The following is a 27,651-nucleotide window of genomic DNA, read 5'->3' as shown; positions in this document are numbered from 1 at the left end:
AAAAAAAAAAAAAAAAAAAAAAAAAAAAAGAGTAAGGATTCTCTCCCATCACATCAGACACCAACATTTAAAAAAATGCATTTTATATATATTTTTTAATGTCATGGAGTGTTCTCAGAAGATAAGGAGAGGACAACACTAAGTCAAACAAATAACCAATAACATTAAGCCAATTCCAAAATATTGAGATGCTCTAGTCTAGGAAGAAATTGATTTAGTTGTATTTAATCTCTTCACACATCAGGGTGAGCACAACAACTACTCAGTGAAGGTGAGTCATATGAATAGGGGCTTGACAAATGAGTCACTCCAATGGGGGCTAAATGCCTTGCCATTTTTAGTCTATGCACTTTGCATAAATGCTGGCTGGCAGGTTGCGGACATTACTTCTTGACCTGTTCTCTTCTTACCTTTTACTGGAATCCTAGATATAGCCAATGAAAAGCTACCAATCTCAAACTTCATCAAAGAAAGAAAAGATGATTGAAGTAGACTGGAGTGGGGAGGGCTGAAGTGATCCCAAGAACAATGAACTTGAAAGTAACAGAGAATATCTTCAGCACTATTTGTAAATCATCATAGCCCAATACATTTTCATTGTACTGGTCTACTGTAGACCATTGTACTGGTCTATACACACAGATCTACTTATTAAGTAAAACTAAATGTTCTCCAGTACAAGAAAAATCTTTGGTATTCTGATTATAAGGAAACAATAGTGAGGCTTCAAAAATGTAGGTAAATTTAGGAGACACATATTAAAATTCCTTTAAGAAAGTTAATGTCTATTTTCCAATAACAAAGGTAGGAGGTATCTTCAGTAGGCAGGAATAGGAACATACTTTTGCATATTCCTCAAGAGAAGCACATCCTTTGCCATTAACTGAAGAGAGGAAAAAAACCCCTACCATGTCCCTATGAAAAAGAAATCAGATTTGGTATGCTTGTGACACTTTAAAGAGCATATTATGTGGGAAAACAAAATAAACATTTGACCTGGCAAATGAAAATGGATTTGGAGTTTCAACATATTTGGCAGACAGGTAGAATTAAATTCAAGTCAAGTATGCAGAGAAACTAATATAGTATTTAAATATTTGCTTAAGTAACGCAGTATTTAAAATAACATATTCGAAGACATGTTTTTGTTGAAATGTTTTACAGTTTTAGTGAGGATATTTTTTGAGAGAAAAAGCTTGACTGAAGCACATTTTACTTTCTCTCTTTGTCATTCTGTGAACTTCAGTGGGGTTTCTACATTTACTCTTTCATGAGCCATTTTCCTTTAAGTCTTAGATAACTGTATAATATCCCCTGTAGCTTTTAAAAAGAAACTAGATTTAGATTATGAAAATAAGTTTTGAAGTAAAGTACTGATGGGCTCAAGATCAACTCCAGTGTGTTTGTGGGCATGCTCTACGTGATGAGGGAATGAATGGATGAATGGTCTGGTGCAGGAAGCAGCTCAGGCCCTGTCTGCCTACTCTCGCTGCCCCCATTGCTGCAAGGCTAACCCTACAAGCCTCCTCATGAGAGTGGGGCCGCATGGCCCTGCCTTCCAGCCACATTGCCAGGTCCAGGCCTGGACACCCAACACAAGCTGGGTCAATCAGAGGCCACCTCCTTGATGCCTGAAACTGGTAACCCAGAGAACTGGGTCTGTCCCTCTCTCGGTGATGAAGCTAATTTGGGAGCACCTGCTGGCAGTATATTACCTACCATATATATAGAGAGAGAAGAAAAAATTGATTTCTTTGGTGACTGAGTTGTACCTCCTGAGACCCAACTGTATGTCTACCCTTGGGCTGCTTAGAAGAGACACATCTTTACAACATGAGAAATTTATTTGTAGAATTCACTAATTTTCTAAACAACATATCAAACAAATTACAAATTTGTCCTCCCTATTCTCTACATGAATCCATGATCTTTTTTAAAAAAATATTTTATTTACTTGAGAGAGAGAGAGAGCAAGCAGGAGCAGGGGGGTGAGGGAGAAGCAGGCTCCCCACTGAGCAAGGAGCCTGATGCAGGGCTGGATCCCAGGACCCCGGGATCATGACCTGAACCAAAGGCAGATGCTTAACTGACTGAGCCACCCAGGCGCCCCATGAATTCATGATCTTTGAACCGTCTGTACAGTCATAGAAAGAAGAGCTGAAGTATAACTCCCATGACAACTTTGCTTCATCATCCTGAAAAAACTGACCTCTTTCCTATATGTAACCAACACTTCTTTTATTCAATAGCACACTGAATTATATCTACATCATTAATTCACCATTAGGACATAGCCAGTAGCTTGGACATACATTACATAAAGGCCTTAACACAATCAAGTCCTTTACTCGGACGGAAGTATCTTCCTAAATAACTTTACAAGAAAGCAGGTGGAGGTACCAAATTTCTATTCAATACTGATTTCTAAAACCAGTAGTTTTCTGTTTCCAGAGAAAACAAGCTTGATAAAAGAATTTCTAGAGATGACAAGCAGTTCTGTGTCATTGAAAATTAGTGAACATGTAAAGGTTCACATTTAAAACTAAATTACAGAATCCTCCAACTCATAAATATAGCTTAAAACTTTAAAAAAAAAGGAGTCCTTTTAGAAAAATAAATTTAGATAAAACAGAGAGGGAGACAAACCATAAGAGCCTCTTAACTATTAGGAAACAAACTGAGGGTTGCTGGATGGGAGGTGGATGGGGAAATGGGGTAACTGGGTGATGGGCATTAAGGAGGGCACTTGATGGAATAAGCACTGGGCATTATATGCAACTGATGAATCACTAAATTCTACCTCTGAAACTAATATGCTATATGTTAATTATGGACTCTGAGAAACAAACTGAGGGTTTTAGAGGGGAGGGGGGTGGGGGGATGGGTTAGCCCAGTGATGGGTATTAAGGAGGGCACGTTCTGCATGGAGCACTGGGTGATATACGAAAACAATGAATCGTGGATCACTACATCAAAAACTAATGATGTATTATATGGTGACTAACATAACATAATAAAATAAAATTAAAAAAAATTTTAAAAAGTCCCTTTAAAAAAAAGTTTGTTTTAATAATGTATCTTCTCATGGAAATACTGTCTTAAATGGTTGTTAATTCCCATGTAATCTAAAAAAAAAGCTCTTTAATCCATATGAAGCTGGATTATACTCAGTTTATGTAGGGATCTGAAGGGGCATAATTAAGAGAATTTTGTCCCCTTTCCATATGGACCAATACTATGCAAAATTCTGAAGACATGAAGTTGGTGTTTGATACCTTCTCACATTTCTGAAATCTCAACTTCCTAACATCCCCCTCTTGAATTTTCTTTCCCACAAGCACACAATATAACATATCGCTTAATGTTCTTTACTCTTTAAATTTCCCTAAGGCTCAAAACTACCTTACTCCTTACTGACCAAAACTGTTTAGAGAAAGTCCCTTTCAGCTAATGATTGAGATGTAAGCAATGTGATTCACGTCAATATATAAATAACCGAGTGTCCTTGGCCCTTCATGTGTTTTCAAAAATTTTGAAAGAAGATATAGTAATCTCTTATTGACTATTTTGAAAATTTGTGGATTTAAGATAACAATGATTCACATTTGAAAAATAAATATGATAAATCCATTATCTTTCCAAATGTATGATTCTGCTCAGAAATTACCTGAAATGGCCAAAGAAAAGCAAAAATAAAGCAAAATATCTTTAATCAGCCTTGAAATTAGAGAGGCTGGTAACTATATACAATCAAACTCAAGGAATTTCTTCCAGATAAAAATTACTACTTTTCTTCTACTTTCCTTTTCCAGACAGTCCACACACCCATTTTCCTCCCTAGCACTTACATTTTTTAACTGTGATCCTAGGCAAGGTGTAATCTCTGTACTTCAGGGTTCTTGTCTGCAGAGTGGGGATAATAATAGAATCTACCACATGGGTAGACTGTGATATGAGCTAATACATACGTTAGGGTTTAGAACAGTGTCTGGCAAGTAGTAAGTCCTATACAGGACTCTGCTGTCATTACTATTATGTTTATTTCTCTGCTATAGTAAACATTTTGTCAAGGAAATAGCATATTATGAATACTACTCTATATCCCAAGGATCAAGTACAGTAGTAGGCACCAAGTGGGTAATCAAAGCATATTTATCAAATGAAAAAAATACTAATTTATTTTAAGGTTGATAAATTGCAACATATAGGTTTATTATTTTAATGTTGATGAATTGCAACATATAGGTTTAAGTTTCCTCAGAATTAAAAAATTACCACCAAAAGATTTAAATGCAGGGAGACTCTGAAATTACAAATAAAAGACAATTAAAGAAAATGGGCAGGGAAGCATAAAAGACAGAATAATAAAATAAGATAAAAACATCTCTGCTATGTCAATAAAAGTAAATGAAGTAATCTCATTAATGGAAAGAAATTAAAGAAAAAAATCTTAAGATTTGGGGCAAAAGTCAAAATTCCACTATATATGCTGTTAATAACAGTTACATCCAAACCAACTGGCTCAGAAAGATTGAAAGTAAAGATAGGCAAAGCTATAACAACCAGAGGTATTAATCTAAACAAGAGGGCCAGTTTCTATTGATGAAGGGTCCATCAACAATGCAGAAAAACGCTTGAACTTCTCCCTCCTAATATGGGAGAACTGGATTGTGTACAGCAAAAATAGATGGAAATTAAAAGAGATATTTATCGCAGCAGCAAAAGACTTACTTTTAATATACCTCTTGGTTTCTATTTGATTAAGTAGGGAAAAAATGTGGGTGCCCAAAATGACCAATTGGGATGTGAAACAAATAGTGAAACACCTATTTATATTTATTTGTAATTTTAAAAAATTGAACACATTTTACATGGACTGCTATTGCTACCCTCAGTCAGTCCATAGGCCCAAGAATTGCATGTGGTGGTTAAAATATCCTGAAAGAGGGCAGTGCTTGCACATGGACGGGCTAACTGTGGCACCTCATGAGTCTATTCAGTGTGAGGATAGTGCAATTTGTTTCACCTTACTTGGTACAGGCGGATGTGTTCATTGTGTTAATTAAAAAAAAAATATGACCACCAATAGTAGGATCTCTGAAACATTTTGAATTGAGATGCAGAATGAACATAAAGATCTTTTATATCACCCAAAGTCTCACAGGTTAATTCCGAGCAAAGTAAATAAAAGTGTTATAGAACTTGAAGACAAGTTCTTTATAGATTTTGGATACTAGCCCTTTATCTGATATGTCATTTGCAAATATCTTTTCCCATTCTGTCAGTTGTCTTTTGGTTTTGTTGACTGTTTCATTTGCTGTGCAAAAGCTTTTTATCTTGATGAAGCCCCAGTAGTTCATTTTTGCTCTTGCTTCCCTTGCCTTTGGCGATATTTGGAGTGGTGGGGGGGTGGGAGGGATGGGGTGGCTGGCTGATGAACATTGGGGAGGGTATGTGCTATGGTGAGTGCTGTGAATTGTGTAAGACTGTTGAATCACAGACCTGTACCTCTGAAACAAATAATACATTATATGTTAAAAAAAAAGAAGAAGATAGTAGGAAGGGAAAAATTGAAGGTGGGGAAAACGGAGGGGGAGACGAACCGTGAGAGACTATGGACTCTGAGAAACAAACTGAGGGTTCTAGAGGGGAGGGCGGTGGGGGGATGGGTTAGCCTGGTGATGGGTATTAAAGAGGGCACGTATTGAATGAAGCATTGGGTGTTATATGCAAACAATGAATCATGGAACACTACATCAAAAACTAATGACGTAATGTATGGTGATTAACATAACACAATAAAATTTAAAAAAAAGAACTTGAAGAAAAATGAATGTTTTTTTCTGTTTAGAATATAAGACCAATATCCTTGATAAACATGGATGCAAAAATTCTCACCAAAATACTAGCCAATAGGATCCAACAGTACATTAAAAGGATTATTCACCACGACCAAGTGGGATTTATCCCTGGGCTGCAAGGTTGGTTCAACATCCGCAAATCAATCAAAGTGATACAATACATTAATAAAAGAATGAACAAGAACCATATGATCCTCTCAATAGATGCAAAAAAAGCATCTGACAAAGTACAGCAGCCTTTGTTGATCAAAACTCTTCAGAGTATAGGGATAGAGGGTACATACCTCAATTGCATAAAAGCCATCTATGAAAAACCCACAGCGAATATCATTCTCAATGGGGAAAAACTGAGAGCTTTCCCCCTAAGGTCAGGAACGCGGCAGGGATGTCCACTATCACCACTGCTATTCAACATAGTATTAGAAGTCCTAGCCACAGCAATCAGACAACAAAAAGAAATAAAAGGCATCCGAATCGGCAAAGAAGAAGTCAGACTCTCACTCTTTGCAGATGATATGATACTTTATGTGGAAAACCCAAAAGACTCCACCCCAAAACTGCGAGAACTCATACAGGAATTCAGTAAAGTGGCAGGATATAAAATCAAGGCACAGAAATCAGTGGCATTCCTATACACCAACAACAAGACAAAAGAAAGAGAAATTAAGGAGTCGATCCCATTTACAATGACACCCAAAACCATAAGATACCTAGGAATAAATCTAACCAAAGAGGCAAAGGATCTATACTCAGAAAACTATAAAATACTCATGAAAGAAATTGAGGAAGACACAAAGAAATGGAAAAACGTTCCATGCTCATGGACTGGAAGAACAAATATTGTGAAGATGTCAATGTTACCTAGAGCAATCCACACATTCAATGCAATCCCTATCAAAGTACCATCCACTTTTTTCCAAGAAATGGAACAAATAATCCTAAAATTTGTATGGAACCAGAAAAGACCCCGAATAGCCAGAGGAATGTTGAAAAAGAAAAGCAAAGCTGGCGGCATCACAATTCCGGACTTCAAGCTCTATTACAAAGCTGTCATCATCAAGACAGTATGGTACTGGCACAAAAACAGACACATAGATCAATGGAACAGAATAGAGAGCCCAGAAATGGACCCTCAACTCTATGGTCAACTAATCTTCGACAAAGCAGGAAAGAATGTCCAATGGAAAAAAGACAGTCTCTTCAACAAATGGTGTTGGGAAAATTGGACAGCCACATGCAGAAGAATGAAACTGGACCATTTCCTTACACCACACACAAAAATAGACTCCAAATGGTTGAAAGACCTCAATGTGAGACAGGAGTCCATCAAAATCCTAAAGGAGAACACAGGCAGCAACCTCTTCGACCTCAGCCACAGCAACTTCTTCCTAGAAACATCGCCAAAGGCAAGGGAAACAAGGGCAAAAATGAACTATTGGGACTTCATCAAGATAAAAAGCTTCTGCAAAGCAAAGGAAACAGTCAACAAAACCAAAAGACAACCAACAGAGTGGGAGAAGATATTTGCAAATGACATATCAGATAAAGGGCTAGTATCCAAAATCTATAAAGAATTTATCAAACTCAACACCCAAAGAACAAATGATCCAATCAAGAAATGGGCAGAAGACATGAACAGACATTTTTCCAAAGAAGACATCCAAATGGCTAACAGACACATGAAAAAGTGCTCAACATCGCTCGGCATCAGGGAAATCCAAATCAAAACCTCAATGAGATACCACCTCACACCAGTCAGAATGGCTAAAATTAAGAAGTCAGGAAACGACAGATGTTGGTGGGAATGCGGAGAAAGGGGAACCCTCCTACACTGTTGGTGGGAAGGCAAGCTGTGCAGCCTCTCTGGAAAACAGTATGGAGGTTCCTCAAAAAGTTGAAAATAGAGTTACCATACGACCCAGCAATTGCACTACTGGGTATTTACCCCAAAGATACAAATGTAGGGATCTGAAGGGGTACGTGCACCCCGATGTTTATAGCAGCAATGTCCACAACAGCCAAACTATGGAAAGAGCCAAGATGTCCATCGACAGATGAATGGATAAAGAAGATGTGGTATATATATACAATGGAATATTATGCAGCCATCAAAAGGAATGAAATCTTGCCATTTGCAACGACATGGATGGAACTGGAGGGTATTATGCTGAGTGAAATAAGTCAATCAGAGAAAGACATGTATCATATGACCTCACTGATATGAGGAATTCTTAATCTCAGGAAACAAACTGAAGGTTGCTGGAGTGGTGGGGGTTGGGAGGGATGGGGTGGCTGGGTGATAGACACTGGGGAGGGTATGTGCTATGGTGAGCGCTGTGAATTGTGTAAGACTGTTGAGTCACAGACCTGTGCCTCTGAAACAATTAATACATTATATGTTAAAAAAAAAAAAAAGAAGAAGATATCAGGAAGGGAAGAATGAATGGGGGGAAATCGGACAGGGAGATGAACCATGAGAGACTATGGATTCTGAGAAACAAACTGAGGGGTCTAGAGGGGAGGGGGTGGGGGGATGGGTTAGCCTGGTGATGGGTATGAAAAAGGGCATGTACTGCATGGAGCACTGGGTGTTATATACGCAAACAATGAATCATAGAACACTACATCAAAAACTAATGATGTAATGTATGGTGATTAACATAACATAATAATAATAATAAAAATAGAATACAAGTGTTATAAATTTGCTGAACTTTTCCAATGACCATTGGATGCTACCAATAGATACTTAGAGTAAATAAACATAACTTATGTATCCCTTTAAAGGCAGAAGTGGTAAAACTATAAATGCTTTCATTTGGATGTTCAAATGATGGAACATCTATGATTTACAGATGTTTGGAAACATTTTCATTATTATTAATTTGTTTGTTTATATAACATATATTTATTGAGCACCTACTATCATTATATGCTATTGTGGGCACCAGAGATATTATAGTGAACAAATCAGACAAAGGTCTTAACCTTCTGGAGCTTATATTCTAGTGGCGGAAGACAATAAACAAACATATAAAAGATTGAAGATGATAAGTGCTATGAACAAAATATAGTGGGGAAAGTGGACAGAGAATGATTGGGTAGGAGAAGTATTATTTTTGTCTTAATTGCTCAGGCTGCGTTAACAAATGTATGGTGGCTTAAACAACAGAAATTTACTTCTCACAGTTCTGGAGGCTTTAAGTCCTAGATCAAGATGCTAGCATGGTCACATTCTGGTGAGGACGCTCTTCCGGGCTTGCAGACAGCTCACTGTCTCTTGTGTCCTCAATGATAGACAGAGTTCTGGTGTCCATTCTTCTTCTGGTAAGTGCACTAATCCCATCATGAGGGTCTTACCTCTGACCTCACCAAACCTAATTATTTCCCAAAGGCCCCATTTCCAAATACCATCACATTAGAGGGCTTTGGGGCAGGTCTCTGTGGTGATGTGCTATTTGAGCAGAGTTCTGAGGGAAATAAGAGGGTGAGAGAACAGTATGTGACAAAGTCTACAAGTGGCAATGTGTCTGTCCAGTTGAGAGCCACTGAGAGTGGACATCTAGAGAAAGATGGACAACTGACCAATGTACTCTGCAACAGTGGAGGTTATTGTGCCTTAACAAGAGAATTTCTATAGGATGGTGGGGATGAAAATGGGAGTCATGAGGGTTCTAAAGAGAATGGAAGGAGAACAAATGCAAACTCTTTTGGGAAGTCCTACTCTAAAGGAGAGCAGAGAGAGTGACTGCAAGTGTTTTTGTGTGAAGGCAGGGAGATTACAGCACTTTTCTGTGCAGATAAGAATTAATGAAGTGTACCAGTGTTGTGGTAGGAACTTTGGAAGTACTCCTCTCATTGCTTCTCTTTTCTCAGTTAAACAGGAAGCAAGGTATCAGCTGAGCAAGGACAAGTCAAGTGCTAGAGGTCCAATGAGAGAGAAGTTTAAACAGTTATTAAGGGCAGTGGGAGAATAGGGATGTTTTATTAAGGGCAATGGGAGAAGAGGGATGTTCTAAAATTGCTGGGCAGCACTAAGGCCAATTTGAGGCTCTTAGTTATAAATTGCAAGTGAGACTAGTTAGATTGATTGGGTTTTCCTCTACTCATGTTCTGCTGCTGGGACTTAGGCATAACGTAGGTATAAAATAAGCAAAGAATTGGATTTAACCAGGATTGGGGTTTTGCTAAGGGCATGTGTAAGTGTAAGCTCCAAGTATGAATAAATTCCTAGAGCTAAAATAATCTATTAATATATCTAACTAAATCTCAAATTTTTGCTGACCAGGGTTCTGTGATCAAAAAGAGTGTGTAGACTAATGATAAAAAGGAAGTGAATATTATTAATAATGATGATATAACAGACACACAAAAATCTCCCTACCCTGCCCATGGATCACTTATAAAAAGTCATCACATATTAAAATACCAAGTAAATTCTATAAATTCCTAAGACTAAAACAATATATCTAACTAAATGTTAAAATAATATATCTAAATATATCTATTATGCAATAAAGCAACTAAAACACCTAAGAGGGTCACAAACAAAATATCCAGCCACTTGGAATATATATATTTTAAATATTCTCCTATATGAATTAGGCCACAAAGTGATTTGAAAGTTCAAAATCAAGTATTAATTATATAAATATACAATAATATTAATAAATGTTAATATTAAAATATTTACAAATAATATTTAAGTAATAGAAGTAATAGATATTTTTAAACTCTATGGGCTATATCAAAAGCTATGCTAAGAAACATTACAAATGTAATATTTCCACTGTTAGACAAAAGTTTTGCTAATAAAAATAGCAATGAACATATCTGAGTTTTTAAAAAAGTCTTTGTTCAATTATTTCCTTAGCACAGTACCTAGAAATGCAATTTCTGGATCAAAGGACATAAAGGTTTGTTTTTTCTTTTCATGTGTTTGACAGATAGTGCCACACTTTTCTCCAGAAAGTTGTATCAACTTATGTTCCCATTAATATATGAGATAGTCAATTTCTCCACAACCAAGTAAACACTGAATAATTCTTGGCACAACTTAAACGAAATACATTTTTGAGCTGAAATGAAATGTGATTTTCTCCCCCCTAGCTTTGGTTTGGTTTTTTTTCTTGGGGTCTGGGGGCAGTGGAAGTAGGGGGAGGTGTGGAGATGAGATTCAATATTATTAAAATGTATCACAAATGATTTATAAATTTTTTCATAGCTGTCTCTTGCCCCAGAGAATCCACAGTTCTTTGAATAACTCCCCAATATAACCAGCTGGCCTACAGTCATCATATTTAAAAGTACCCAAGTCCCACACAAATGGATGGAATGATTTAAAAGAATATCAAGAAGAGAACTTTTTGCAAGAATTTATGAGTTTGAGATGACTGATATCCCAAAGAAATAATATCCAGGCAACCAAGATCACTCTTTGGTTACAATAAATTAAAAAACCTTCACCAGGAGTTTCTATGATTCACAGAAAAGTTTAAGCAATATTTAATTATACAAATAATGTACTATGTTTTCTACTTCAAAACCATATAGTGGGTTATTGATAAGAACTGCTTAAAACGGTGAGAAAAATTCCCCCAGATTTCACTTGAAGCATTTTTGTTTTAACAGAGAGTGATAACTGCCTTATTAGGCTATTTTATTTTATTCTATTCATCGTAATAACTCATTGTAGGGCCACAAGGAACAAGCCTTCCAAGACTCAAATATCCTCCCCACTAAACCCAGATGGATAACAGGAACTCCACAGAGCTACTCCCTAGGAAAAAAGATTGCAAGTTTTCCCTCATTTTTTCCCTTTTCCCTCATCTTTTTCTTTCCTCTTCCCTCCCTCCCCACCTCTCCCTCTCTCCCTTTCAGTCTCTCCTTCACTGGGATAATTTCCACAGATACAGCAAAGGAATGCAGTAGTATTTTTTGGAGATATTTGTGTATGTACTGAATTCTGGTAAATAGAGTCTAATTTTAAATTATTTAAAAGCGCTGCTAGAGCAAGGCAACTGATGAATTACTGAACTCTACATATGAAACTAACGATGTACTATATGTTGGCTAATTGAATTAAAATAAAAAAAAGTTAGTTGAAATAAATTCACTAAACCAGTAGTCTAAGTATTTGTATACAAATGTTGAATAAAAAATATACAAAACTTAAAAAAAAAGCTCTGCTAGAGCTTGTATATAATAAGGTATTTTTTCAAAATAAAAACAATGACTTCAGCGATTTTAGATTTTTCTGTAGTGTGTTTTCCCAAACGTGGTCACTTCTGTACTTACAGCTTTTCCATATTTCAGGGCAGATCAATAGACCTGTTATCAATGACTATCTTCTATTTAAGGTGCAGAATAACTACAAAAACCAAATGTCCTTTCTTCAAGAACTTTTAAAAGATTTAATAAACATCTTAAAAGAAAAAGATAAAATGTCCAAACTGTTAATATTACTTATTTTAAAAATTAAATATCATGCTTAAAACAGCTTACTACCTGGCTATATTAATTGTGGGGGTATGGCTAAACATTGTCTTTCCTAACTGAGTATAAGAGCCAGAGTAGGGGTGGTAATAATGAATTATTAAATAAAAAATCCCATAGTTTATCAATATAGTACATGAGGCAGATAAATTCAAAAGTAACTTTTGTGAATCTGGTGATTTGTTGGTAAACTGTTCCTTGGTGTTAGAAGGACTGAGTGAAACACTTTCCAACTGTATGAAGTACAATGAATGGAGAGGCAAAATTTTCATGCCACAAAAAATTCAACAGTAACTTAAGGCAGCTGCAAATTCAAACTATTTTCTAGCTATACATCAGCCAATAACTAAAAGATTTTCTAAAAGAGGTATTTAATGGATCAGAGAAGTGAGTAATGTTATTATTTGAAGATGCTAAATTATAAAATCTTACAATAGCAAATATATGAGAAAAGGCATGTAATATGTATTATCAAATGTGAATTGGCCAACTAGGTAGAATGGACCAATAGTCACAGATGGTATTGGTTCTTTTGAAACAAAATCTGCTGATTGAAGCTGTAACTGATGTTCAGTGTCAGCTTGTAGACACATTTGGGACACAGTAAAAGTCAATGCTGAAGCAGTAGGGTTGGAAGAACTTCTATAATTAAAACTAGAAAAGCCACTTTTATTATAATTTGAACAGGAAGTTATTTGAGCAATGAAAACTATTAGCAACTGAAAAGTACCTGAAAAAGATTTATTGGAGAACTCCTCATACGAAAAGTTCATACAGGTACATAACTAATTGCAATATCCTTTTTGCAATCCTATGTGAGTCAGAAGAAATGACTGGCTTTATGTACCTGGAAACTGCATTATTTAAATAAAACAGAAAAAAATATTCAGATCATCCAAAGGAGATATTAATAATATTCACATATATTGGCTACAAGAACACACCTATTTTAGTTACCTTACTTGGACAAATATTTACTGAAAGTTTGTAATGTACAAAGCACTGTACTAGGTACAAAGGATCTGAAAATAAAATAAGTCCATGCTCTCAAGGACCTTATTTAATAAGTTAAACTATGGGGTGCCTGTGTGGCTCAGTTAAGCGTCTGCCTTTGGCTCAGGTCATGATCCCAGGGTCCTGGGATCGAGCCCTGAAGCGGGCTCCCTGATCCGTGGGAAGCCTGCTTCACCTTTTCCCACTCCCCCTGCTTTTGTTCTGTCTCTTGCTGTCTGTCAAAAAATAAATAAAATATTAAAAAAAATAAGTTAAACTAGGGAAACACAATGAGTTATAATCTATCACAAACTAAAATACCCGAACTTAGATGTTGCCAGATGAAGAAGGCTCAGTAAAGGGAAGAAAAGTAAACACCTGTTTAGGGAACTACAAGTTCAAGGGGGTTCCTTAAGCAGCGTGTGTTTGTGTGTGTGTGTGTGTGTTTGTGTTTTATGTGTGTGCACATGCATGTTTTGGGAGGGAATACTGGAAAAGTAAAGGAATGGTGAGAGATGAAGATGAAAAAAGCTATTTGAGGTCAGATTAAAAAAATGTATTCATATTATGCTCAGAAGTTAAGACTCTTCTGGGGAAAATGGAGAGTCATGAAAAGCAGAAGGCTGGCAAGATCCGATCTGCCTTTGGGACCAGCCCTTTATGAAAAGGACAGTTTGCAAAGACATGCAAACACCACAGATTACACTGATCACTAAATAGCTATATTTTCGTCCAGAACTCTTTATGTCTAAATGAGGAATGCAATGATCTCGGAAGAACTGTAACTGCATTAAACAGCCTGACTGGCATGATGTCATGAAGTGGCAGCAACAGTAAGAACTGAACTGAAGACAGCTCCTCAGCATGGATGCAAAAAAGGAACAGAGGGAATTCATCTATACCAAACAAGCAACGATCTGTTAATTCCACTAAATAAACTACAGCATTAAAATGACAAAAATCTTGCCACAGAATACATTTATTTTCATATTTAGAATTACTAACTTGTTGAGATTAAACCAATACAGATAAATAAAAGCCAGACTATGTAACAACAATCTGCCCACCTACTGTGGGGAATGTGGGTGAAGGAGAAAGAATAGGGAAATATAATCCACAAAATATTCAGGGCAAAAATATTTTGGTTATTGCAACAACCACAGTTTGAGAACTATAAACATTAAATGTAAATTAGTGGTAAATTTTGTGGTGTTCTTAAATTCGATGATATTTTAAAACTCTTCTCTGCCAAGGTGTTTTATAAACAAGTTGGTGGACTGATCTCTAAGAAAACCCTTGTAATGTATCTTTTAAAAGCGAAGGATATCATTTTAAAAAAGAACAAACAAATTATTTGAGAAAGAAAATATTGATTGATTCCATAAAAACCTAATTGAACAGTATAATCAGATGTGTTAGTCAAATACCCATTTATGCAAGACCAGACACAGCAGCCCAGGGAGGCCTGCACACATGCATTGCCACGGGTAGACGCAAATGTTTAGTTTGCAGGGCCGGTGTGTATCTTTACCCTCAAAAATGGTTCTCTATTTTACTAAAATTGAAACTCGTTGATGTGGGGAAGGTGGAAGTGAATGGTAATCATTGTTCCTATATTTTACTACCAAGTTCTGATTTAAAATATTCTATCCCCGTAATAAAAGATACTTGTGGACATCCAATCCGAAATCTTGGTTTGGATTAGGGAAAGCAGGATTACTATGAGGATTGTTTCAATGCTGTCACCGTGTAGTTAGCCCCCAGTAGTCTAGAGAAAGATTAGCGAGAAGAGATCTTTTAAATTTCACCCAGAGACTAACAGTTAAAAATTCTAAATAGGTCTGACAAAATGGGAAGGATACTAAAATTTTTATCATAAAGAGGGTAATCATTTGGCTAATCTTGCTCTAAATTTTTTCTATAGCAAAGTATAAGCCAAGAGATGAAGCATCCTATAATGACAGAGCACAATTAAAACAACAACAAAACCCAACCACTTCTAGTTTCACACCCGATACATGGAGTGCTCTCATCAGAGCAGAAGTCTGCCTCTACCCTCAGCTAGAAGCCCATAGTTCACACATGGTTAAGGAAAGCCTAGAAGAATCCCTGAAGAACCATCAGTCAAATGTGCTGTATTAAGCCACAGAATGATAAGGACCTGGGTAAGGTAGGGAATGTTTTATTTTTATAAGATCTGTAACTTTTCATGTCATTAATTGAAAAATCTCTTCTCCAGAAGATGCCCTTCTCAGGTTTAGAAAAGCTTTTATGGCAATGAATATACAGATCTTTACCATTACATAATCAGAACACAGCTCTAGCTATGGCTACAAAACAATCTGATAGAGTTTATAAAGACATGAATGGAAGTCAGTCTCAAAACAATGCATTGTATCAACTTTTGGGTTCTCTTGAAGTCATGTAATACTCCCTGTTCTGCCATTTCTAGGCCAGAAAAACACATACTAAATTACATTAATTCTGCTCCATGTAGTTGAAATTACCAAAGGTTTTTTTTGGAGGTATTTTTATTAATACTTCCTGAAGAATGATTTCAGAGAGTATTTTTCAATTATGTGATCAAAAATTACCTTCAAAAGAATAAACAGACATACGAGTATGTTCTCCTGATGAGTCTCTGTCAGAGTCTAACCCTCACATACTCTAGTTTCATGTTTTAAAATGTACCCTAGTTCTGTTCTGTTTCGTGCCCTCTTTACAAACCATACTGAGGCTAATTCTATGGCCCTGTCTGAGGCTAGCCATAACAATTTCTTAAAGAAGTAATGTGCTTTACCTCAGAAGAAACTCAATTTCAAATAAAATAGCAAGCAAAACAGAAAATACATGGCTCCATCACACAACCAATAATCCACCAAGAAGGTTCAAAACTCAAGACCAAATAACAGAATGATAATAACAACCATTTATTGAGCCTGTATTCCCCTTAACAGGGTACACAGTTATCTTTTGATTTGCCACTTATTACTACAGGACTGTGAAGGCAGAAGCCATATTTTGTCCTTTTTATAGACATAATCTCACAGAGTAAGTAGTAGAGTGACTTAAAAAGAGTCTCAAAGAATGAATGCCAAACGAGTTCAAGAGTGGAAGGAAGGATGGATGATCTGCTTGAATCCAAAGAAAATGATTTCTACTCATTATACATGCTGTCTTTTAGGGAAAAATTCCTAGAGATCTGAGGAGACTCAAGGTTGTAATGCATCACTCTATCAATCTTGCTGTCATAATGTATAATACTCTATACTTACGGGCCTTTGCGGCTGCCTCTCTGAATTCATTCCTTCTTCCTAAAGCTCCAGGGATCCATGCCTTTGTGAGGGGCCGAGTACACCTTCAGCTTTAGGGATGGGAGCCCATGACTTAGGCTAAGCCAATAAGAACATGTCATCCTACTAGCTACTGTGGGTGCTAGGGGTTTCAGAAGATCTTGTGATTGTAAGCATTTTCAGAGTCAGTCTTGGACAAAGGCATTTTCTCTATCATGACCTAGAGAATTGGTGCTCCTGTGAGGTCAGTCAGCCAAAAGATTAGGCCAACAAAAACAGAAAAGGGCAGAAAAGAGAGAATTACAGGGAAATGGAGTTACAAATCCAGTGACATATTGTGAACCTCAATACCAAACCTTGCTTGAAGCCAAATCTACCTCGGGTAGTTTACCTGTACCATTTCCCTGTTTAATTCATTTGAAATGGTCTTTGTGTTCATTCTAATCATGCAAAAAAGTTATCTGTTTTAAACTTCTTCGATCATTATTATAGCTCTGAATATAGTCTGTGTCCCACTGTGTGGTTATATTCTCCTACTCCTCAATTACATAATATGAACCTATTTAATTTGCTCACAAAGCATATCCTGGCAGCACCATGTATAGACTAATACTTCTGATGGGGGAAAAAAATGAAAAGGTAAACTGTAGAATCTCAACTGGAGATTAAAAGAAACAACATAAATGATAAATATATAAAATCAAAACAGCATACATTTACATACGCAATTCACTTACAATCTCGTGACCCGATGACACTCGCTGTTAGTTAGCATGTGGGTATATATCCTTCCAGTCTTCATTTCTATGTGTGAGGGAACATACACATTCCCTTTTCATTGGTTAACAATGTTCTCTTGTCCCACTTCCACTATTATAAGTAGTGGATGAACAGCCTTGAGTATAAGAATGTGCATATGATCAAAATTTCTGATTACATCTTAAAGAGAAATTACCAAATATGGGTTTACTAGGTTGAAGTAGATGAATGCTTCTAAATGATATTTTTAAATAGTTTCTGATTTCTTTTTTTTTTTTTTAAGATTTTATTTATTTTTTGAGAGAGAGAATGAGAGAGAGCATGAGAGGGGAAGGGTCAGAAGGAGAAGCAGACTCCCTGCTGAGCAGGGAGCCCGATGTGGGACTCGATCCCGGGACTCCAGGATCATGACCTGAGCCGAAGGCAGTCGCTTAACCAACTGAGCCACCCAGGCGCCCAATAGTTTGATTTCTATTAAACTTCATTTCCACCAACAGTTAACATGCACCCAATTCCACCTTACTACTGACCATTTTATAAGCAAAAATGGCATTGGTTTATTACAAGTAACCAGATATTTTGCATGCTTATTAGTTATTTTTATTTCTCTTTCTGTGATTTGTCTATTATTATCCTTTGCCAATTTTTCTACTGGAATGTTTTCTTATTGACTAAAAGATTATTTTATCACATTTTTACATGAGTTTGCTTTTCAATTTTGTCTTTCTTTTTCTGATATCTGCAAGTTATATAATTTTTATGTCATCAAATTTAACAGTCATTTCCTTTGTGGTTTTTTTCGTCTCCAAACTGGGCTTTCTTTTCAGAAGACTAATAGATTCTGTTTCCACTACTGAAAAATTCACAATATATATTTGCATACAAAAGCCTCTGAAAGGTTCCAAAAGAAATCTCTTCAATTTCTTAGTTTAGGATTTCACAAATTTATTTGAAAATAGACCACTCCCCCGTCCCCACCCCCAACAGTGCACCTGTTAACATCTTGAGTAGTTCTTTAAATGCTTGTTTAAGAAAACAAAAGCCTGGAAAGTCCTTCCACAACCCCCAATTGATAGTTACCTGTGTTTATTTCTATTTTTTTTTTAATGGCTTTACTTTTCATACCTAGTGCTTTAATCCACCTGAATTTATTCTGATGCAAGTATAAGGTTGGGAACTATCTGTCTTTTTTTTCTTTCCAAATGTTATTCAACTGTGTGGCATCTTTCTCCGATTGATTTCCAAAGCTACCTTTATTGTGACTGAATTGCTCTCTATACTTATGTCATGTGCAGTATTCTCTTTGTTGGTATGCTTATTGGGTTCTACACCAGTACCACACTATTTTGATGATAGTAGTTTTATGAAATGTTATATCTGGTAGGATAAACTGAACTCTGCCCTCTACTCTTCTTTAATGAAAATTTCTTTGCTTATCTTTTTTATCACTTAAAATAACCTCTAATATCATTTGAGAGTCTTAAAAAAAATTCTGCTGAGATTTTTGTTAAAGTTACTTTAAGCTAATAGATTAATTTGGGAACAACTGATACATTTATAATAGTCCATCTTTGCATCCATGACCAGATTATTTCTTCACTTACACACTCCTCATATCTCAGTACATTACTAAATATTACTTTCATATTTCTCTTATATTTCTTCTTAATATGAAGTTCCCCTCCAAATAAACTTTGTCCTTGTATTATTTTGATTGAGATTGTCTTTCTCATTTTTATTAACTCTTAATGAAATATGGGGGAAACTACTGATTTTTAAAGTATCTATATGATTTAATGAAGACTTTAATTGGTTCTAATAGTTTATAGATTGAGTCTCAAGGATTACCTAATAAAAATTATATTATCTATACATAATGATAAATTTTGTCTCTTACCAATAGCTATGCCTTTATTGCACTGGTTAATGCTTCCTGAACTCTGGCAAATAAAAATGATTATATGGGCATTCTAGAATTTAATGGAACTCTGTTAATATTTTTCAAACTATAATGATGTCTGTTCAATAGAGTGAGATATTCTTTACATTGATATGGAGGTACTTTTCTATTTCTAGTTCATTGAGAATTTCTAAAAGGAATAGGAAGTGAGTTTTGTCCAGTCTTTTTATCACCTCCTAACCCATATGGTTGTTTTACTCTGACCTAGTTATTGGGTATATAACACTAATGTATTTTCTAATATTAAGCATGCTTGAATTCATGAAAAAAATCTTATTCGGTCATGGCACATTTCTTATTATATGTATTGGCAAATTAAAATTGCTAATATTTTAAGATTCTTGCATCCATTTTCATAAATGAGATTATATTATGATACTTTGTAAAATTTAAGGAGTTTTCCTTATTTTTGTTACTCTGAGATAGCTTATATAGCATGGTAATGAACTGTCTTATGAATGTTTAAAAGAGCTTTTCCATAAACCATTTTGGATTCATAGCCTTTTGAGGACATAATTCTTTAAAAACATTTAGCATTTCTTCCAAGTTTACTGATCTATCCAAGTTTTCTACGACCTGTTGAGTAAAACTAATCATTTATGTTTTCTTAGGAAGATACTCATTCCATCAGGCTTTTCAAATGTTAGTAAGAGAATTATATGTGAATTGATTTCTCCAGTCTATGGCTAGATCCCAACTCCTTGCTAATTTTAGCAGCTATCTTTTCTTTTCATTTTTCTTATTGAGACTTGTTATAGATTCATTCCACCATTTTGTTCTTATTTTTGCAAAAAGCTCCTTAAATTGGTAAATTTAATTATTTGTTTTCTAACTTTATGCGTTTATTTTTATATTTTCATTTTTCCTCTTTTCGATGTAAAATTTCTTTTTTTTTAGAGAGAGAGAGAGAATATGTGCAGGAGTGGTGGGGGAAGGGCAGAGGGAGAGAGAAAATCTTAAGCAGACTCTACGTTCAACATGGAGCCCCATGCGGGGCTCAATCTCATGACCTTGAGATCATGATTTGAGCTGAAATCAAGAGTTGGACACTTGACTGCCTGAGCCACCTAGGTGCCCCTTGATGTAAAATTTCTAATTTTAGTTGAATCGTTTATTTTAATTTTCCCCAATTTAACAAAGGCTTAAAAGCTAAAAAGTTGCCTGTGTTTTAAATAAAGTTTTGTCTAAATTTTGTAAATTTTACATGGACTATTCTCAGTGCTGTTATTGCCCAAATAGCCAATGGTAGTAATTTTTAATCTGTTGTGGGTCCATTAGTTGCTCCTAATAGTTGTTGGTTTCTTCTTTTTAAATTTTAAATCAATTAGGGTTTTATATGTTTAACTTCTCTTCCTAGTTTCAGGTTTTCTTTTTTTGCTTTGGTAGGGTAATGTGCTCTATAAATTTGTACATTTTTGAAATCTGTTGACCGTGAGAGACAGAAAGACTCCTGTGACGTTCTGTAATGATTTTCAATGAAAAAAATAATGAAACCCCTTCTTTACTGATGATATACAGATCCATCATGTAAAATCAAAGAAGTTTTTCTGTTTGAGGAAAGTGTGGGGGGAGGGGAGAGGCTAGAGACCCACCAAACTTCCCCTTACCTTCCCTAAAGAGCAGCTTGGAGTCCTTGGAGTTACCTGGATAAGATTTTAAAACTGCTGCTCATTTATAAAATGTTTTATATGCATCTATAAAGTTAAATTTTATTATTAAAAATTTTCCCCCCAAGTCAATCTGTTAATGACTGAAATAGTGTGTTTCAGTCTCAACAAATGCATTTCTCTGACCTCTCCCTGAATTACTGGAAGCTTTTACTTTGTATATTTCAATTCTCTGGAATTTGATGATTAACATTTTGTATTTACTCTCTTCACCACAGGCAGCATCACTTAGTAACATAAAATTACTGACATTGTTCCCTTCTAAAGCTTTTCCCCTGGAATCTTTTCTCTTAACTAATAATTGCTACTATTAGCATCTGAGTTTGTCTGATATACCTTTGATTGTTCTTTTACTTTTACATTAAAAAAATCTACTAAAACTATATTTCTATTCTTACAGAATACACACATGCAGGCATAACAGTATGTATGTAAAAGTATATGCGTATCTATATATATCATCTGTATGTAGGCACATAAACTAGATCTTTACAGTATATCAATTCTGTATTTCTTAATCTCATGTACACTTAAATTTTAAACTTTTTTCTGGGTTTGATTTTTAAACAATGTTTTTAATTTTTTTCATATTTGTAAACATCATTTACTTTACTAGGGTTAGCGTTTTTCTTTTATGATGAATCTTACCTAAGATATTTTTAAACTCTTAGTCTTACAGGCATTTTATTTCACTTTCCATTATAATTAAAAAATAATAATAATAGGTAGAGAAGGGGAATGGTAGAAAGAACAGACTTCAAAACCAGGAGAAGATGGAGAACATCTATAGCAACCCAACTCTCTGGCTTCTTCAGTGAGTTTTCCAATATACTTAGCTCCACAAAGGATAACACTGGATTTCAACCTCCCCAGGGATCATAACCTCATTATTCTTGGGGCATAACTGAATGGTGAACCTTATTTCTCTGATCATTCAGCTTTTATGAGAAACTTTGTGTTTTTAAAATCTATGGCCAATCACTTTAGGTTAAATTCAGATGGCCACCTGGAATGTTATTCAATTTTAAGCCAATTAAAAACATTTTTAAGTGATCTTAAATTTTATGTGTTCTACTCTGCTTTATTTCTAGACTCCAGTGTCAGGCCTCTGAGGTTTTAGCACCCTAATTAATTTAAAGTCTGGTCTCTCTGGTGGGCTCTAATCTTTGCTTTCTTGTTTACTTTTATCAATTTGAAGATTAGTCAGAAGGTAGAGTTCACTCAACTTTTAAAGATTCATTGTTTATATCCCCTTCACAAACCTAGTAGTTTATTAGACCAGATATTTTACTTGATTGATGATAAACTTGAGCTTCTCAGGTTCCTTCACAGTAGAGCAGCTGGGTCTTAGGCAAGGCTCTTCTGTGAGTGACCACAATCACTCCATTAAGAAAACCCAAAGACGGGGTGCCTGGGAGGCTCAGTAGGTTAAGTGTCTGACTTCAGCTTGGGTCACGACCTCAGGGTCCTGGGATCAAGCCCCGCTTTGGGCTCTGCGCTCACTGGGGAGTCTACTTCTCCCTCTTCCTCTGCTTCTGCCCCTGCTCATGCTCTACCCCCACCAAATAAATAAATAAAATCTTTAAAAAACAAAAAAACCCTAAAGCTATTTGCAGTTTTTTGTGACCACCCTCTTGGCCTTTGGTTGACACCACCACATTTAATTGATTAACACTCAAAAGATTAGAACGTAAGAAACAGGATCAACAGTAAAACACACCTGTGTCATTCTGGGGTGGAGGTGAAGTGGAGGAGCTGAGGGGAGCTGTGAGCATTCAAATGTGTTATTATGCTCACCAAATCCCTGCTTCTGTTTCCTAGCCCCTCGAAAGCAATTCTGAACATTATTTAATCTTTATTTGAGAATTTGTAAGGATCTTCAGAGACAATGGATCATAGATCTCTACTATACATACACGTCTAAGTGTTAAAAATTTGGTGTTGGAGAAAACTAAAATAGGGTAAAAGTTAGATAACTATCATGATGAAGGACAAGCAATTAGAAATGGAAGTAAAAATCCAGAGTTTTTATATTTCAAGCCATATAATCTTTAATAGTGCTGAAGTAAATTATGAGCGAAACACAAAGCCAGGCACACATAGAAATCACCTAAAACAACAGGAAAGAACTTTTTTTTTTTTTTGTATACTTGCTCAATGTCTTGAGAAAAAGCTAGGAACCCAAGTGGGTTTTTATGTCTATAAAATTTTCTTCTCTTCTAAATTACATTTAAATGAAAAGAAAGGAAAGAAAGCAAAACAATAATAAGCTTTGTTGGTAGGTCTATACTATTTTCATACATTCTTGGAAAGAAGGTAGCAAACAAAATTTCTGCAACATTAAGTGATGCTTAGAGAAAAATGAAATCACAGAGTGATGCCAGGACTGATTATTCCACTGCACTTGAAAAGCAGAGATTGCAGTCTGTGAGTCCAAAGTGGTTTCATATGGACTGCTGCAGTTGTGGTTTATGCTTGAAACTATAACCTGTCAAATTAGAAGCAGGCAAGGCCGATGCTGTTAACGGTTCCACTTTCTACTGTCTGCAGTTATGTCTATACGTTCAGCACTTTTTATTCAGTTAAACTCTGTTATTTGGATGAGTAGAATCTCAAAACTGCTCTTTGTTATCTTGGTTAGAGAAGATTTTAGTTATGATAGAAAGCTTAAAGACCTGCCAATCTGATTTTTATTACATAGATGAAGCTGACTTGCGTTGCAACCATTTTCACCAACTATTGATATTTTATTATCCTGGTTACCACTATGTAATAGATAACTACAGAGAAGAGGTAGATAAACTACATCAGTTCCCACGTCTTTCCTCTTCTGCCTTTCCGGTTACTTTATTGACTTTAACTTGTACCTTACTGACTCATCATTTTTCCAAGCCTACAGTAGCCTGCTATTATGAGCTTAGTGTTACAACATGCTCCATTTCTTCTCTTCTCCTTGATTATGGAATGCCCTTCCAGGCAGTGGGCTTGGTTGACAGAGATTTTCCCATCAAAACTGAGAAGCTACTTGTTCTATTTTGTTAATGTTTCACGCAGAGTCCTTCCTTAGTGAATCTTTCTTAATGCCCATTAGTGTAATATAAAAATGTTTTTTTAAAAAAGCATAAACAATATTTGCTCTCTGTATAATGCATCGTAAGTGAAACCATGCCACTAAACAATCATATCCTGTTTAGGCCATAATGACATCAGAAATATATGTTTATCATCTGCTTTGGACAACTGAGCATGATTTTGGCCCACGGCGAAGTTGAACTAAAACCATTTGCAGTTGCCCCAAACCAAGATAACCACACATTTTTAAAGTAATTGATACCTAAAGAGAACATTGCCTTTAGATCACAGTTCATGATCTAAGCATACTAATCCTTTAAAGGAGGTTGTTAAAGCTTATAAAGCATGTATGTCTATTGGACTTCCTCCAGAATTTAACATGAAATAATTATATTTTTAGCATGCATAGAGATTATTAGCATGGTCTTTTGGATTTTTGGAATTACTTCTCTTGCCCAATTTAAAGAGAAGGGGAAAATGGAGATTTTTTTACATGTAAAAGTATAATAATAAGAAGGGTGATAAGAATAATGCTTTGTATTTTGGAAGGCACTCAAATAAAATCAGTCATTTTTATTTTTGAATATTTAAGGAAACAATAATTTTATGAATAGATAGCTTAGGCAAATAGAAGGAGCACAATTTTCATATGTGTTGTGAAAACATATCCAGGGAACCCAAACACACGGGACTAACTTTGTGTTACAGGGCTATAAGCACGTAATTGCCCTGGATACTACCTTAGCTAGCGAGTCTATTCATAGCCTGAAAGATAGCTCTTCATGCTATATGCCAACACGAAAGCAGGAAAATTACCTTTGCCCACAAAGATAACTACATGGTTTGGAACAAAAAATAAGTTTGAAATAAAATAATATCAGTAAAAGTTAGGCTTAGCAAGAAGCTTAGGGAAATCTACTCATATTTAGAGGAGGAAAGAGAGAAACAGAGCACTGAAGTTGTCTTCCAAAGTCTTGTCTGAAGGCAGAGTCCGACACCCTTAGAGGGAGACTCCGCTGCACCATGCTACTTTCAGACATGCAAACACACTGTTCTGGGCAATTCAGGTAACAATTAAAGAACATAAGAATAGAACCCAATAGCATAAGCACTGCAATGGGTGTTCTATTACTGTAAGAAGGGAAGAGTATACTGTACCTCCATTCTTTCTTGTTTAACTTCATCAATCTCATCATCTTCAAACATTGCCAGGAGTTCTCCTGTTTGGTCAATAGAGCTGAGAAAGTCTTGGGCGATTTTCTGTCTTTTGTTTGCATTATTGCTGCCACTCAGTTTGTCTTTGTGAACATAAGGGAAGGAAAAAAATGTGCTTAATAGGTTTATATCAACACCAATCACTACATGTATTGAATACTGCATGTGAAATTCAGAATTGGAGTTCTCTCGAAATAATCTTTAAAGGGAGAATCTTTGCATCCAAAACAAAAGCATAAGCCATGCAGAATTAAATCATTTATAAGGTTGAGAGGATAAAAAACCAAATTGTCAATTAACATAGTAAGTGTGAATGGACTGTTAAAATTCCTTACAAAAAAAAAAAAGTCCTTTCAGATTTAGAAAAAGAACCTGCTATAGCAAGGCTAATTAAGAAAATAAATAAAAATAAAGACATAAATAAATAGCATCAAGATTGAGATGTGATATTAAAAGGAAAGAATATTATGTATTTTATTGTGGCAATATATTTGAAGACTAAAGGGACAAGATCTCACACTTTTTCTCTTAAGAGGTAAAACTATCATGCTTATCTAAAAGCAAAACATAACTTTTAAAAAGTTATTGCCAAAGGTCAAGAAGGAGTTTAATATTGCAATAGGTAATTAATAGTTTAATGCATTAATATCAGTGTGGATTAGGGAGAAAGAACTAGATTATTTTTTATTTTTTTTAAAGATTTTATTTATTTGAGAGAAAGAATGAGAGAGAGAGAGAGAGAGCATGAGAGGGGGGAGGGTCAGAGGGAGAAGGAGACTCCTGCTGAGCAGGGAGCCCGTGAGGGACTCGATCCTGGCACTCCAGGATCATGACCTTAGCCGAATGCAGTCGCTTAACCAACTGAGCCACCCAGGTGCCCAAGAACTAGATTATTTTTTAAAGTGATAAAATACATGGGCAGATACCAAATAAAGAAAACCCAAATATCTTAGGGTGAAAGCATCCAATCTTTCACCATTGAGTATGATGTTAGCTGTGGGTTTTCCACAGATGGCTGTCTTGGGTCTGTTTATAGCATAGACCATAATAAATATATAAATATATCACAGACTGGATGGCTTAAAAACAAATATTTATTTCTCACAGTTCTAGAGGCTGGAAAGTCCAAGATCAGGTGCTGGCAGACCTGGTATCTGATGACTGCTTCCTGGTTTGCAGATGGACTGTCTTCTCCTATCCTCACATGGCCGAGAGCAAAAACAAACTCTCCTGTGTCTCTTCTTAGAAGGGCACTAATCCCATTCATGAAGGCCCCTCCCTCATGGCATAATTGCTTTCCAAAGGCTCTACCTCAAAATACCATCACATTGCGGATTGGGCTGCAGCATAAAAATCAATTCTGGCGGGACACAAACATTCCATTCATAGCAATGAACTTAATCAAGTTGAGAAAGTTCCCTTCTCAGTTTTTTGAGTGTTCCTCTCGTGAAAGACTTTTGAATTTTTTTTCTAATGATTTTCCTACATTTATTGAGATGATCATGTGATTTATGACCTTTATTCCACAATACGATGTATTACACAAATTGTTTTCTAAATTTAAACCAATCTTCCATTCCTGGGATAAACCCCATTTTGGTCATGGTGTATAATCCTTTTTAAATGTTGCTGGATTTGGTTTACTACGTATTCTGTTAGGGATTTTCACATCTATATTTAAAAAGACACTACAGCATCCTACTGAATGGGAAAAGATATTTGTAAATGATGTATCTGGTAAGGGGTTAATATCCAAAATATACAAAGAACTTATACAATTTAATAACAAAAAACCCCAAATAATCTGATCAAAAATGGGCAAAGGACCTGAATAGATATTTTTCAAAGAAGATATACGGTGGCCAACAGACATGTGAAAAGATGCTCAACATCACAAATCAGGAAAATGCAAATCAAAACCACAATGAGAGATCACCTTACACCTGTGAGAATGGCTAGATTAAAAAAGGGCAAGAAATAACAATGTTGGTGAGATGTAGAGGAAAAAAAAAACCCTCGTGCATTGTTGGTAGGAATGTAAACTGATATAGCCACTATGGAAGATGGTATGGAGGTTCTTCAAAAAACTGAAAGTAGAATTACCATATGATCCAGTAGTTCTACTACTAGGTATTTACCCAAAGAAAATAAAAACACTAATTCAAAAAGACAAATATACCTCTTGTTCATTGCAGCATTATTTATAATAATCAAATTATGGAAACAACCAAAGTGTCCATCAATAGATGAATGGATAAAGAAGATGTAAACACACACACACATAATGGAATATTACTCAGCCCATACACACAAAAAATGAGATCTTGCAATTTGTA

General features: G+C 35.6%; 1 protein-coding gene across 7 annotated transcripts in view; it reads right to left on the bottom strand.

Moving 5' to 3' along the window:
• Positions 1 to 27,651, bottom strand: part of SUPT3H (SPT3 homolog, SAGA and STAGA complex component) — a 542,786-nt gene that overhangs the window by 116,415 nt on the left and 398,720 nt on the right. For all 7 annotated transcript variants that reach the window (XM_032409726.1, XM_032409727.1, XM_032409728.1 and 4 more), the window contains one exon: positions 25,259 to 25,398. In XM_032409726.1, the coding sequence (XP_032265617.1) occupies positions 25,259 to 25,398 (140 nt within the window). The remainder of the gene's footprint in view (positions 1 to 25,258; positions 25,399 to 27,651) is intronic.

This window comes from Phoca vitulina, unplaced genomic scaffold (assembly GCF_004348235.1).
Source record: "Phoca vitulina isolate PV1807 unplaced genomic scaffold, GSC_HSeal_1.0 scaffold11, whole genome shotgun sequence".
Lineage (NCBI taxonomy): Eukaryota > Metazoa > Chordata > Mammalia > Carnivora > Phocidae > Phoca > Phoca vitulina.
The sequence above is the reverse complement of the archived record's forward strand: the minus strand, read 5'-3'. Positions and strand labels throughout refer to the sequence as shown.